This window comes from Stegostoma tigrinum, chromosome 12 (assembly GCF_030684315.1).
Source record: "Stegostoma tigrinum isolate sSteTig4 chromosome 12, sSteTig4.hap1, whole genome shotgun sequence".
Classification (NCBI taxonomy): domain Eukaryota; kingdom Metazoa; phylum Chordata; class Chondrichthyes; order Orectolobiformes; family Stegostomatidae; genus Stegostoma; species Stegostoma tigrinum.
This window is the reverse complement of record NC_081365.1, coordinates 12,773,954-12,789,439: the sequence shown is the minus strand read 5'-3', so window position 1 is coordinate 12,789,439 and position 15,486 is coordinate 12,773,954. Positions and strand designations below refer to the sequence as shown.

At 43.3% G+C, this 15,486-nt stretch overlaps 1 protein-coding gene across 1 annotated transcript in view; it reads right to left on the bottom strand.

The window, feature by feature from the left end:
- Nucleotides 1–9,850: 9,850 nt before the first annotated feature.
- The window catches only part of gabpa (GA binding protein transcription factor subunit alpha), a 57,515-nt gene continuing 51,879 nt past the window's right edge, over nt 9,851–15,486 (bottom strand). The window contains exon 11 of the mRNA XM_048541416.2: nt 9,851–10,392. Within this exon, the coding sequence (XP_048397373.1) occupies nt 10,161–10,392 (232 nt within the window). The 3' untranslated portion in view covers nt 9,851–10,160. The remainder of the gene's footprint in view (nt 10,393–15,486) is intronic.

Sequence of the window (15,486 nt, the reverse complement as noted above, 5' to 3'; positions counted from 1 at the left end):
ATATTGAAGGCTGAAGGCACATCCATCATTCAGAGTTTAACCACAGTCCATTGGAGAATCTCTAGAAATTGATTCACCAGGAGGCTGACATTCCCATCAGGGCTAGTCCTGTCTCCTCTCCAGTCTATATGGAGAGCTGTGACTCCCTTCCATTCAGCAGGTCACCTGCTGGATAATTACTTCCTTTCTCTTTAAGCAGATCCATATAACTGCAGGCAGCTTGAAAATTATCTTTATTTATTACCATCTGAACAGGCCAGCCAACAGAAGAGTGGCCACTAACACCATCTCTGTAAATTACAATGTGGTGATTTAATGAGAAATCAGGAAAACAGTTTCTCCAGACCTCCTGGAGTTTCCAATGCAGTTGTTTTCTTGCTTGTTCCTTCTTTATAACTAATTAAGACGCAGTCTTTTAACCTTGTGGTTGATGATTCCCTTCTGCCTCACTTAGGGCTGAAATGAGAATTTTCTTCGCTTAAGTAAAGGCTTGTGAAAATTGAGAATTCCCGACTCCTGATGGACATAAAAATTAGGATCTTTAATGGACTTTTTAGTTCTACTCCAGCACCCAAAAAGATCACAACTGATCTAATTGCAATCTCAACTCCAATTTCTGGACTAGACACATGTCTCTCAACTCCCTCACCTATCAAAATCTACTTAAAATTAGCCTTGAATAAATGCAATGGCCCAGCTTGCCCTGCCCTGTGGAATTCCACTGACTGAAGCCCATCCGACAGAAGAGCATTCTCTGTAAATCTCAATCTTAAATGGGAGACACTCCACTTTATTAAAACTGTCTCCCTTTGTTTTAGACTCTTCCACATGGTGAGATATCCTCATGGTATCCAGCCTGTCCAGTCATCTTGAGACCATATACATTTCAGTATCATCACCTCTCATTCTTTTAAACTCCAAAGGATATGATTCATTTTGAGTATAATTGGGATAAACAGAGTTTCGGTGTCTCGGGGAGTCCAGGAATAGCAAGAATGGGCAGGAGATTGGACCCAAAGCCTAGGGTCAGCTCTGATTGTATTGAATGAGGCCGCAATGGGCTGTACTATTTTCAAGTCTACTCTGGTCTCTTATGCCTTTTTATGAATGCAAGTCCTACCTCATTTTTTACAATGACTTATTTGTTTCAAATAGTTTATGAAACTGAGTCCTGAGAGGCCTCATACCAATTTTTTTATATGACGGCCTGCTCTCCTTATTTATTGCCCTTTCTAAGCCACCCTTTGATGTATGTGCTAATAGCATTCCAGGCTGTAATTAAAAACCTGTGTTTCCAATCCTGTTTCACTTGTCAGCAATATTCAGAATTAAGGGCTTGTAAGAACACGACTGGGAGAAAGGGGGCCTTTTCTTTCAAAGGCTAAGATTTAAACAAATCCTGTCCATATTATGGTTTGGTTGCTGTTAATAAAAATATAAAAACAATGTAAAATCAGACCCACCCCTTTTGCATTCTCTTCATAGTTTCACCCAATTGCTCCACAGCTCAGTCAGTCTGCTGCTGACTCCTGCTTCTGTCACCATCATGTAATTCCATGCTCCCCTGCTCCCCTCCCCCCTCAGATCCTATCCTTCTCGCACACAATCTGCACTCCAGTTCATCTTAACTGCCGTTGCCACGATCTTAGAGTGTCCCAATTTGCCCACTTTGCTGAGCCCTCATGCTTCCAGTTTAAAGTTCATATCCTCATTTCTTTTGCTGAATCATCCCTCTTTGCTTCCTGCAGCTCTCCCCCCCCGGAATTCACGGCTTCTTCAATGCTTAACCCTAACCCTAACCCTAACCCTATCTCTCCCCCGGAATTCACGGCTTCTTCAATGCTTAACCCTAACCCTATCTCCCCCCCCGGAATTCACACCTTCTTCAATGCTTAACCCTAACCCTATCTCCCCCCCGGAATTCACGGCTTTTTCAATGCTTAACCCTAACTCTAACCCTAACCCTATCTCCCCGCCGGAATTCACACCTTCTTCAATGCTTGCTGCTTCCCGTGCTTCATCAAACGGAATAGAATAGAATTAGGTTTATTGTCACGTGTAGTCAAGTTACAAAGGAACAGGAGTACAGTGAAAAGTACACAATGTCGCCATCTTAGGTGTTCTCCCAGCTGCACAAACTGTGGACACTGGTCTGCTCCATAAACCTCCATTTCTCTTTGCCTCTTCATGCCTCCTTGGAGATCTTTGAAGCATTTTGTGACTAATAAGGAAGCTATACAAATGCAAGTTCTTGTAGGCATCAGGCCAAAATGACAATAGTCACATGTGATTTTACCTTTGTCACATCTCCCCCACTCATCCTTCTCAAGCTGTCTGCAGAGCTTGACACCATCTTCCTCCAAATCCCCTTTATTCGGCATGGACTGGTTAGGCCGAAAGGTCTGTTTCCGTGCTGTAGGACCCTATGACTTTTTCAGTATCGCCCAGCTGGGGAGATTGCTCTCCCACAGCCCCAATCTTCTCTTCCTTTGTATCGTCTGATCTGTCAAGGATCTGTCCTAGGCCTTGGCCTTGGCCTATTTCAGAACTTTGTTGTGCACCTCTGCGACAAGGTTCAAGAACACATCGATTTTAACGCGCGTGAGACACCCAGCTTCGCCTCGGCACTGCTTCTCTTGACTGTCATCTGACATCCAGGACTGGGTCAGCAGACATTCCCTGTAATGAAATACTGGGCAGACTAAAGCTATTATTTCTAGCTTGTTTACCACTTACCTCGGCTGTCTACCTAGCATTGACATCATTCCAATGCATTTAGTGCAGTGAACTACAGTGAAAAATTCAAGGGTATCGGCGTCAGGTTTAAAATTGAACTCATTTTACGGTGAAAGCAGCTTATTAAAGGAAGTCTTAACATGTAGGCTTATCTCAGTCACATCCTGCTGCTTTAGTTGAAATGAGTCACAATCGAATCTCCTCACAATCTCAGATCAACAACCAAAGGACTGACACACCTACAAAATGTGCTTTAATGCCGGAAAAAAAAGAGCAGCAAATATGCTAACATACAAAACAATGGTTAATTCTTCCAATGAGGGCCCTTTGTCTGTTTAAGCCCCTGCCCTGATGCAGAAAACGAGAGATTTGGCACCATCTTGTGGTCAGGGATGCTGACACCACTGCTTCAATAAAATTGAAAACAAAGAACTGAGATAATGTCTGGAACAAGAACAGACGTTCAAGGCCTAGTAGACAGCTATTGTCTAGACTAAAACTGAATGGGGCTGGACGTCTCGGGGCAGGTGCAGTTTCAGTCAGTAAGCTGTTATTTACAACGCTTGAGCCCTAACCAGGAATTTTGTGTATAATCTGGACTGGGACTATATTGCTCTTCGGCTGAAATGCAAAACCAAGGCTGTATTCTGCACAGCCTTTGGTTTGGAAGATTTCATACAATAACCAAATACTCTCTGACCTGGGTAATATCCCTCCTTTAACAAACACACCAGGGAAAGCAGTTTAACTAGGGTTGGGTGGGTGCGCAGGGGAGAATGTAGCCCTGTTTAGTCTCCAGACTGATCCACATTGATAAGACAGCCTCTGACACTGTGTGTACATGCTCTGATTTCAGGACAAACAGCCTACATCACCCAGAATTCTCAGTTGAGACAATGCAATTGGGCAAACATTTCACAAAATTCCTTTGCAGTACAAAGTTATCACAGACATCAACACTGAGGGGAATTTTGAGTGTACTGCCATGGTGAGTGGGAACTGGTCAGAGTTTCTATGATTTAATGTCAGCTGCACTGAACACAGCTTGGTGACCAAACATGGATCTTAATGTTTAATTGGGCTTGTTGTTGGAGATTTAGCATTGCCTGGTAATGATCAGAGAATGCTCAATAATTGCACACAACCAGTCTTCTAGAACAAAAACAAAGTTACTGGAAAAGCTCAGCAGGTCTGGCACATCTGTGAAGAAAGAAACGGCCACCGTCAGTTCTGAGGAAGGGTCACCGGACCCGAAACGTTAACTCTGTTTTTTGCTTTCACAGATGCTGCCAGGCCTGCTGAGGTTTTCCAACAACTTTGGTTTTTGTTCCTGATTTACAGCACCTGCAGTTCTTTTAGTTTTTATCCAGTCTTCTAGAACCTGTTGAGGCTATATAAGACTCCAATCAGATCACTTTTAGTATACAGTGTGCAGTTTTGGGCCAGGTATTAAGGAAGGATGCACTGGCCTCAGAGGAGGTTTACAAGAATGAACCTGGGAATAACAGACTTGTTGTAGGAAGTGCGAGGAATCTGTGTCTGTATGCAGAGTTTAGAAGGGAAAGAGGGGAATCTGATTGAAGCTTACAGAATACTGAGAGGCCTGAATAGAATGGAGATGTTGTTTCCACTAATAGGAGAGACTATGCACCAAAAGGTACAGCCTCAGTGAAGGGACAACATGAGACATTGTGTTATGACTCACGCATTATTGATATCATCTCAGCTGATTCATTCCGGGGAGTATAGGAGTGCTTATTTGCCTTTCCATCACTTCGTCTGAATACCTTCTTTGTGAATCGCAGACTTTAAATGGGGCATCAAATTAGAGTGAGGCCATTCACGAATGTCTCAAAAAGTGTCTTTTCATTGAAAGAACAGTGGAAATTAGAAAGTTTCACTCCTATAGAAAGCTTGAGAGACTGGGGCTTTAATTAAAATAAAAATCAAAATCGAGTCTAATAGATATGAGCATAGATAAGAGCATTGAGGGAAATAGAGTTAAGGTACAGATCATCCATGACGCCACAAGATGAAGGAGCAGAATTAGTTCATTTGGCCCACGGCATATGCGCCGCCATTTGGTCAAGACTGATACGTTTCTCAAACCCATTCTCCTGACTTCTCTTTGCAATCTTTAATCCCATTGCTAATCAAGAGCCTGTATCTATCTTAAATATACAATGACTCAGCCTCCACAGCCCTCTTCTGGCAATGAGTCTCACAGATTAACTACCCACTGGCTAAAGAAATGCCTCCTCAACTCAATTCTAATGTGTCGTCCCTTCGCTCTTAGTCTCTCCCACTAGTGGTAACATCTTCTCCACGTCCATTCTATTTAGGCCTCTCAGTATTCTGTAAGTTTCAATCAGCTCTCCCTCTCATCCTTCTAAATTTTGAGTACAGAGTCCTCAATTGCTCCTTCCATGACAAGCTTCATTCTTGTAAACCTCCTCTAGAACCCCTCCAATACCAGACCATCCTTCCTCAAATACTTGGCCCAAAACTATGCACAATATGCCAGAAGTGGTCTGACTAGAGTCTTATATTGCCTCAACAGTACATCTCTGATCTTGTATTCTACCCCTCTTGAAACAAATGCTAACATTGCATTCCTAACCTCCAACTGAAACTGCATGTTAACCTTAAGAGAACCCTGAACTTGGATTCCTGAGTCCCTTTGTGCTTCAGATTTCTACAGCCTTTCCACGTTTAGAAAATAGTCTACATCTCTATTCTTCTTACCAAAGTGCACAACCTCACACTTTCCCACTTTGTATTCCAGCTGCCAGTTCTTTGCCCACACTCCTAGCCTGTCCAAGTCATTCTGCAGCCTCCCCACTTCCTCAACACTACCAGTCTTTCTAACATCTGTAAACTTAACAACAATGACCTCAGGTTTTTTTTCATCGAGATCGTGAATGTATAATGTGAATAATTGTGGTCCCAAAATATGCACTTGTGTTAGTCAACCGCTGCCATCCTGAAATATATACATTTTTCAACTATACCTTGCCTCCAACACCACGGACTCTAATTGCGCAGCCTTCTGTGCAGCACCTTGATAAAAGACCTTCTGGACATCCAATAGATCATGCCCACTGGCTCTCCATTGTCTAAATTGCTTGTACCTCAAATGATTCTAACAGATTTGTCAGGCTAGCCCACCCTCTGGCAAAGCTGTGCTGACACCACTCAATTTGAGTTTGCTCTTCCAAGTATGCCGCAATCTTATCCTTAATAACGGACTCTAAATTCTTACCAACGACCAAGGTCAGGCCACCCGGATTATAGTTTTCTGTCTTCTGCACCATCCCCCCATTCTCTTCTTAAATTGCAATGCTTCATTCGCCATTTTCCAGTCCTCTGGCCCCCACACTGACTCCAGTGATTCTTGAAAGACTGCCATCAATGCCTCGACAATCTCATCAGCTGTCTCCTTCTGGGGTGTAGTTTATCCAATTGAGGTGATTTATCCATCTTCAGACCTTTCAGCTTCCCTAGCACCACCTCCTCATTGATGTACACGCACCACTGCCTCAGACTCTCGAGGTTCTGGTGTCTTCCAATGTGAAAATGGATGCAAAGTGCCTATTCCGTTCCCTCACCACTACTTCGCCAGCCTCATTTTCCAGTAGTCTAATGTCCACTCTTGCCTCTTTGTTTACCTTTGATATATCACAAAAAAAAACGTTGTAATCTTCTTTTATATTACTGCCATCCTTACCTGGCCTGTCCACATGTGACTCCAGGCCCACAGCAATGTGGTTTACTCTCAGCTGACCTCTGCATAATTAGGAATGGGCAATAAATGTTGGCCTCATCCAATGCATGAATCTGAAAAAAAACCCTATCAAACCACTTACCTCCAATACCACACAACTGTAATGTAAAGATCGATAATCATTGTGGCTAACAGAAATGCTTTTGAGAGGAAAAATAAATATCAGATGTCATTTCCATGTTTAAGATGAGAACATGTCACTCTGTGTTATCTCTTGCCAGGTTTAATTGATTTTTTTGTGCCAAGGGAGATGGAATTACAACTTACAAGTTTATAGCACCAAACAGGGCAATGATGAAAGCTTACTATTTTGACAGGGCATCTTTCTGGTTTTTTAGTGAGACCACTGTCAGATTCAAATTCCACTCTCCAGGACTTGTTGGCCACAGATGGAGCACTCATGACAGATCAACCTGTTTCAGTTATTCAACATTGAAACATTAGCAATTTCCCAAAAGCTGGGGGGGGGTAAAAGATTTCTGTGAATCTCAGCAAATGTTTTCAGTGGAAGACAATCACGCTTTTCAAATGGACCATTAATCAAGACTTCAAAATTCCAATACTACCTCATACTGTACTATGAAAATGCTGTATGTCATATACCAGTTTTCAGCCCCTCAAGCTTAAAGATGACGTAACTGCTATTGATAATGAATTCAAAGCCCAGTTGTACTGGTCTATATTTATAAGCATTGCCAACAAGCAAAAGAACAATGAATTGTCTTTGTCTAGGGAAAATTGATTAAAGGTGGGAATATATCTGAAATTCCACTGCTCAGTCTGATTTTCCAAACCACAATTTTCTTCCTCAATGTTGTAGCCTTGAGGATTAGTGGTGTTCTCCCTCTGCACTCTCTGGTTCAGTGTATTTAACAGATTTATAACCTCAGTCAGCTTTTCAAGGTTGGCATTTGCAATTGGGCCAGATACATTTTCAGCTAATGCAGGATTGTGCGCTTGGGGGTCAGCAGCTCTTTAAAAAGTTCAGAAGTCTCCCCAGGCTGTTGCCATGAGATAGCCAACTTCCAACGGCATCAAACAATTTTTCATGCCCTCCACCCACTTCTGAATAAAGCTTGTTAAGGGGTAAATTTACAGATCTGCGTTTCACAAAACCCACAGCTGCATTTAACAGAGTCTCTAGGTCAGATTTCATTCATACTGAAACAAGGCTTGGTATGCAACACACACTGCGTCCTCATTATCTGTGGGTTTACTCGAGTTATTTCTTGCAACTATGCATGTACTAACGCCATCACAGCAGCACAGTCTGCAAACAACAATGCTTTAAGTTTTCAAGGTGCGTAGCTCGGGTTGTGGATGAGATTGCAGACATGCGGTGAGTTTGGTTGCAAACTTTTTGTACTTTTGTTACCCTGCTAGGTAACATCGTCAGTGCGCCTCCAGTGAAGTGTCTGTGTCCTGTCCTGCTTGTTATTTATATGCCTTGGTTTGCTGGGGTGATTGGTATTATTCCCAGTTTTGTTTCTCAGTGGTTTCTACGCAGGGTCTAATTCAGTATGCTTGCTTCCAGGAATTCTTTGACGTGCCTCTGTTCGGTTTGTGCGATTATCAATGTGCTGTCCCAGTTGAGTGTGTGTCCCTCGTTGTCCATTTGTATTGAGACCAATGAGAATTGGTCCTGTCTCTTGGTGGCTAGTTGGCATTCATGTATCCATTTTGTCAATTTTCTTCCCATGTGGCCTGTGTAGTGTTTCTCAGGGTCCTTGCATGGTATTTCAGATATTATCCCAGTTTTGCCGGTTTTGGGTATGGGATCCTTTACGTTCAACAGCAGCTGTCGTAAGGTTGTCGTCGGTTTGTAGGCTACTCAAACACTACGTAGGCCAAACTGGAAGAAAATTGACAATATGGATATGTAAACATCAAGAGATACAACCAATTCTCTCCTGTCTCACTACACAAGGACAACGAGGGACACAAATTCAACTGGGACAACACATCGATAATTGCACAAATCAAACCGAGACAGGCCACAGAATTCCTGGAGGTCTGGTATTCCAACTGGAACTCCATCAGCAAAAACATTGAATTAGAGCCTGTGTACAAACCACTGAGAAATAAAACCAGAAATAATACCAATCACCCCAGCAAACTGAGGTGTATAAACAACAGGCAAAACAGAACATCAATGCTTTACCGGAGGCGCATTGATGTACTCAGCATGTTGACAAAACATCTGTAACCTAAACCACTGGCTCGGCGAGCATGTCTACAACCTCAAACAATGTTCTCCTTGATAAATCCAGACAACCGAATTATCCAACAACTTCTCTATTTCTTCACTGTTGCGTATGAACAACTGACAAAAGTTACATTTTTCTGAAATGTCCCCAACCAAAAGGTGGCACCACGGTTAGCACCACCGTCTCTTAGTGCGAGAGACCCTGGTTCAATTCCACCTTTGGATGACTGGCTGTGCGGAGTTTTCACATTCTGTCCATGTGTGAGTGTTTTCTCCAGGTGCTCTGGTTTCCTCCCACAATCCAAAGATGTGCTGGTTAGCTTGATTAGCTGTACTAAATTGCCCATATGTTCCAGGGATGTGTAGGTTAGTTGAGTTAGCCATGGGAAATGCAGGGTTACAGGGACAGGGTGGGTCTGGGTGCGATGCTCTTTGGAAGATCGGTGTGGACTTGTTGGGCCAAATGGCGTACCTCCACACTGTAGGGATTCTGTGAACAGCAGCCAGAAGAATAATGCCTTTCATCGTACCTATTTTCTTGCTCTCAGTAAGCTGAAATTCAATGAAGAGAAATGCTTTTAGGGCCATTTCAGAACAGATATGATCTTTGTATGTTTTGATGATTGATTAACTTGTTTTATTCAAAGTCTTTATATTTGTGGGGTGTTACGAGAAACAATATCTTTGACCATGTTTTTAGACACATTCCAAATATCTTGCATCTTGGTTTTGCGTGATTTGCACTAGCGTGAAACTCCATGAATGTTTAACCTGTATGAAGTCAAGGTGTTTGAATCATCTTATTTGAAGACTGGATCTTCCATAGGACAGCAAGAGAGCAAGAAAACTGGTCTAAAATATGTTGTCATGTCCTGCAGCGGGGTTTGAACTCATGACCTGCTGCTTTGGCAAACTACAGGGTGAGTGGCATTGAGAGAGGATATTTACTGAAGCCCCTTAAAAACCACATTAACAGTTGTCTCCAGGTGACTCAGGAGACCGTCAGCTGGCAAGGAGAGGAGTGGTGATCCAGGATAATCACTTAACAGCACTGGTAACTGCAGGGACAGTGAACACATCTGTAGAAAGTGCAGTATACCTTTTTTATTCAAAATTCACATAAGGGTAAAAATATCTGCAAAAATAACAAAAAAATTTGATAGAATAAGGTGAAGCAGGTACACTTTTCATTTTAATATACCATGAAGTCTGCTACCATTGCTTGCTCCATTTCGACACTGCTTACAGAGAGTCCCAGCCTCGGCCTCCCTCTGAGGCAGCTCATTATGTTTACACTGTACAGTCCCAGAAGCTGATGGAGGAAGAAGCCACTTGACCCAACCAGGATACCGGAGGACAGGTGTCATTCTAAGTTGGGGGAAGGGGGGTGTGATAAGCATCCCACACACATGCCAAGCTTCAGACAGGGATGCTTCAGCTGTCTTTCTCACTCTGCAGGGAAGCTGCAGCCAGCGTTACTGTGGTAACTGGCTGTCCCGTCATACCGTGGATTTGCATCTTGGCCAGTTTTTTCTGCTCGCACTCTGTGACCAGGCGATTCAGCTCTGCTGCACTGTAACCAATCAGCGTCTTCAAGTCACACACAAACTTATAGACGAATCTCTTCCCCTGGACTTTGCAGATCATATCTCCATCGTAATAATATCTATGAAGGAAAAACAACCAGAAATCCAATAGTACAAGTGCACAAAAAAAATCCATCAGCCATTCTTTAATCTACAAACCGAAGCTTGACATCATCTGATGTCTTTTTCCCACTTTATTGTATTCTCCAGCTTGTTTCTGAACTATAACCTTCGTCTTACAAGTCCAGAAAGCAGTGGACCCCTTGCAGACAGGAGGATATAAACTGGCACAGAGGCTTAAGGCCTTCTCTTAGCTATGAATTGGTAAGACACTCTCATAGGCAGCAGTCCAGGAATCAGAGCGCGCCCAGTTTTGAGGAAAAAGAAATCACTGACGTGAATATTCAACACGAAAATCTGCTTGCAAAGAGCCAGATTCATTGAACCCGAGTGATTTTACTTTCTATACTTTAGTCTCTGGATTTAAATGCACTGACTGAAAGTAAGCAGCTCGCCTGCATGGATTGCCCATCCAGCACTATATGGGGAGTCAGAAATGCTTCATGTGGACAAGACAAAAACATGTGTAGGAAGTGTCTCTCACTTCATATACCTGAACCTTAACTCATGAGTAGACTGGAGTCACTAAGGTGTCTGCTTTGAGGGTGCACCAATCTGGATTGCAAAGTGGTCAGACTGTGTTTTAAGTGCATTAGGGAGAGAGGGAATGTGTAACCTATGGGTGGCTAGGCAGACCAGGGGAGATAGACTCCAGGGTCTCCAGCACTCACTCACTAATTTTTTTGTTGCTTTTGAAACTAATGTGGATGATGCTTTGTCAGAGGAATGTAGCTATAGCTAAGCTTGCTGCACAGGTACAGCAGAAGAAAAGTTGAAGGGAAATAGTGGGAGGCAATTCAAAATTTGAGGAACAGACAAATATTTCTGTGACTGTAGATGTGAATCCAGAATGGCATGCTATTCCCCTCTATTGCCAGTTTGGAGGATGTCACAGAGCAGCTGCAGACTGTTCTTTTCAGGGGGAGTAAGGCGGCAGAGGTTGTAGGCTACATTGGAACTGAATGTAGTCCTGAAAGTAAACATTTGGCAAGCTTGGTTAAGGCACAAAAAGTAGGACAAGGAGCTGCTGAGTATGAAAATAAGGAGATTGAGTGAGCGAACACTCACTCACCAGGCTCGAGAAAAGGTACTTCTGGGGCACTGGGACCAGTTAGAACATAAAACATAGAACATAGAACTGTACAGCACAGCACAGTACAGTACAGACCCTTTGGCCCACCATGTTGTGCCAAACTTTTATCACAAACCGGAGCTCTATTTAACCTCCACCCCTACCTCATACTATCATCTAGTTCTGGGAAACCCGTACAAGAATGAGGGGTCATACCCTCACTGGGACTGTTATCACCACTGGGACATGCATTGATGATGCTGGGAAAAGCTTAAACTAATTTGTTAGGGGCAAAAGTGGGAACCTGAGAGGGAATTCAGATATAATAAAAACAAAACCGGTTGTGGGAACAAAGAAGTTGCAAATGAATGCAGAAAGCAGCAGAAACAAATCCTAGGATTAACCTGGGTCCAACTGCAGAATAGTTTTCAAAATGCCAAATATGGAGAGTCACTTTACAACGCAGTGGCCAACAATGTGGATTCAATTCTCACATCAGCTAAGGTTACCATGAGGCACTCCCTGCTCAACTTCACCCCCTGCCTAAGGTGTGGCGACCCTCAGATTAAACCGCCACTAGTATTTTTTAGATTAGATTAGATTCCCTACAGTGTGGAAACAGGCCCTTCGGCCCAACAAGTCCACACTGCCCCTTGGAGCATCCCACCCAGATCCAACCCCCTATAACCCACACACCCCTGAACACAACGGGTAATTTAGCATGGCCAATCCACCTAGCCTGCACATCTTTGGACTGTGGGAGGAAACTGGAGCACCCAGAGTAAACCCACGCAGACACAGGAAGAATGAGCAAACTCCGCACAGACAGTTACCCGAGGCTGGAATCGAACCTGGGTTCCTGGTGCTGTGAGGCTGCAGTGTTAACCACTGAGCCACTGTGCCGAAAATGAGAAAATGAAAATAGTCTAATGAGAGAGCAGCCCTTGTGGGCTGGTAAGACTATGGCAACTTTACCTTTACCTATCTGAATGCATGTAATATTTGCAACAGGGAAGCTGAATTGATGGTGCTGGTAGAAGTAAGACTGTCTGATTTAATGGCCATTATGGAAACTACAGCATGACTAAGACTGGAAAGTGAACATTAAAGGGCATTTGACATATAGCATGGATAGGGAACACAGAGATGCCGTAGTGCTGATAATAAAGATGGAATCGATGCACTAGTGAGACAGGATCTCTGATGGGAAAGGCTGGATGGAGAATCTGGTTGGATGGAGCTAGTAAACAGCAAATAGCAGCAAATGTTGGTAGTGATAATGGGAACTGCAGATGCTGGAGAATCCAAGACAATAAAATGTGAGGCTGGATGAACACAGCAGGCCCAGCAGCATCTCAGGAGCACAAAAGCTGACATTTCGGGCCTAGACCCTTCATCAGAGAGGGGGATGGGGTGAGGGTTCTGGAATAAATAGGGAGAGAGGGGGGAGGCGGACCGCAGATGGAGAGAACAGAAGATAGGTGGAGAGGAGAGTATAGGTGGGGAGGTAGGGAGGGGATAGGTCAGTCCAGGGAAGACGGACAGGTCAAGGGGGTGGGATGAGGTTAGTAGGTAGGAGATGGAGGTGCGGCTTGGGGTGGGAGGAAGTGATGGGTGAGAGGAAGAACAGCATCCCAAAACCAGCCCAGTTCGTCCCCACCCCCCACTGCACCACACAACCAGCCCAGCTCTTCCCCTCCACCCACTGCATCCCAAAACAAGTCCAACCTGTCTCTGCTTCCCTAACCTGTTCTTCCTCTCACCCATCCCTTCCTCCCACCCCAAGCCGCACCTCCATCTCCTACCTTCTAACCTCATCCCACCTCCTTGACCTGTCCGTCTTCCCTGGACTGACCTATCCCCTCCCTACCTCCCCACCTATACTCTCCTCTCCACCTATCTTTTCTCTCCATCTTCGGTCCGCCTCCCCCTCTCTCCCTATTTATTCCAGAACCCACACCCCCTCCCCCTCTCTGATGAAGGGTCTAGGCCCGAAACGTCAGCTTTTGTGCTCCTGAGATGCTGCTGGGCCTGCTGTGTTCATCCAGCCTCACATTTTATCAGCAAATGTTGGTAGGACTGTTTTACAGACCACCATTTGTAGGGCACAGTATAAAGCAGGAAATCAGTGGGTGTGCCCATTAACGAGTACCATTGCTGTGGAGGAAAAGATCCTGAAATGAGTCTGAGATAATTTTGCGGAGCAACATTTTGAGGAATCACCTAGGACACAGACTGCTTTGCATCTAATATCATGTACCGGAAAAAGGCCAATTATAAATATTGTGGCAAAAGAAAGTGTAGGAAATAGCAAGCTCTATATGAATTTAAAAGGAATTTTCCAGGAAGTTTGAAAAAGATGACTTTAATATGAAATTAGGGTTTTCAATCTAAACAAAGGCAAATACAAAGGAATGAGGAGGAACTTGGCTGTGATAATTTGGAACAATATACAAAAAGGTTGAATGGTCAACTGGCAAAGGTTTGTATTTAAATAATTCTCAAGAAGGGAGTTCTGAATAAGGGTCACCAGATTAGAAATATTAACTTAATTTTCTCTCTGCAGATGCTGACTTCTCTCCAAACATGGTGACTTTCTTCAGCAACTTCTGTTTTTGTTTCAGATTTCCAGTAGGTGCAGTTTAGTTTTTTTAAAAATAATTAATACATGGTTTCCAAAACAAAAGTCATACCTTCCTACAAAGTACAATACACAATAAGGACAATGAGTGGGACAGGGCTCACAAGGTAAGTTAGAAACAGAATTAGATCAGAGGAAGTGGTTTACAAATTTGCCGTAAATGTCCTAAGCTTGAGGACAAGGTCAGAAATCACACTTCACCCGATAAAAGGGCTACCCTCTGAAAGCTTGTGTTTTCAAATAAACCTGTTAGACCATAACCTTTTTTGAGCATGGAAAAAGGGAAAGATTAGCAAAGACAAGTGTAGGTCCAACACAGACATAGATTACAAAAGAGTTAATAATAGAAAGAGAGAAACAGCAGAGAAGCTTAAAAAGTACATTGTGTCAGCCTTCAGAGATTGGCATAAGAAGTCTCACTGAAATAATTAATATCCAAATATCATGTGACAGCATAAAATACTTAGCTCATAGTATTTCTCCCATCACTGCAGTGCTCCTCCTTTGAGCATGCTGAATTGGCTTGGTGCGTGACCTAGATGTGCTGGATGTCCAAGTCACAAACCTTAGATAAACAAAGGTTTGCTTGATGATTCTGTGAGTCAAACGGTGTGTGGTGGGAAGATTATGGATCAAGATCTGAATCTCCTCAACCACCCTTTGCTATCTTGTCAGTACATTACCAGGGGATTGTTAACCCCCTATTCTCTTTCCTTTTCTTGGTACATAAGCTTGAAGAACAGTATGTGCTTATCGTGTGTGAGGGGAGAATAACTTGGCTTCGCACGGATATTTCGGTCAGCTTCCCCTAGCCCTTCCTCCTTGGGGTATGGATGCATTTTTCCAATTATGACAAGGTGGAGGAGAAAACACCAAACTGTGAACAGGGGAGAGAATACAGTATATTTGATCAATTTTCATACAACCTTTTGTGAGGATGGGAGAGTAAACAAAGAGCAGTCACCCCAGAATCTCTTTTTGATCATAATGTGAAAGCCTGCTTCAAACCCTGAACTTAGAGAATGATAATGGGAATTAACCCAAGGAGGAAAAGACCAACTTAAAATATAGCTACAACAGGGAGCAGCATATCTGCGAGTATAATGCCACCGTCTAAAAATCGTGTGGGATGTGAGACATGTGGCAAAACTGACAAAATAGTGTAGACGCAACGTTTCGTTTGTGGGAAGATGCGCTGCTGAAAATGATCAATTTATCAGAGATTTGATTCTTTACTTGACCAGTGATTCACCAATTTGATTTCAGCAGCTACTCAACAGGTCAAGATGCATATTTACAAAACAGAGCATTGAAGATGATGAGTGAGTTACCAGAAGGACG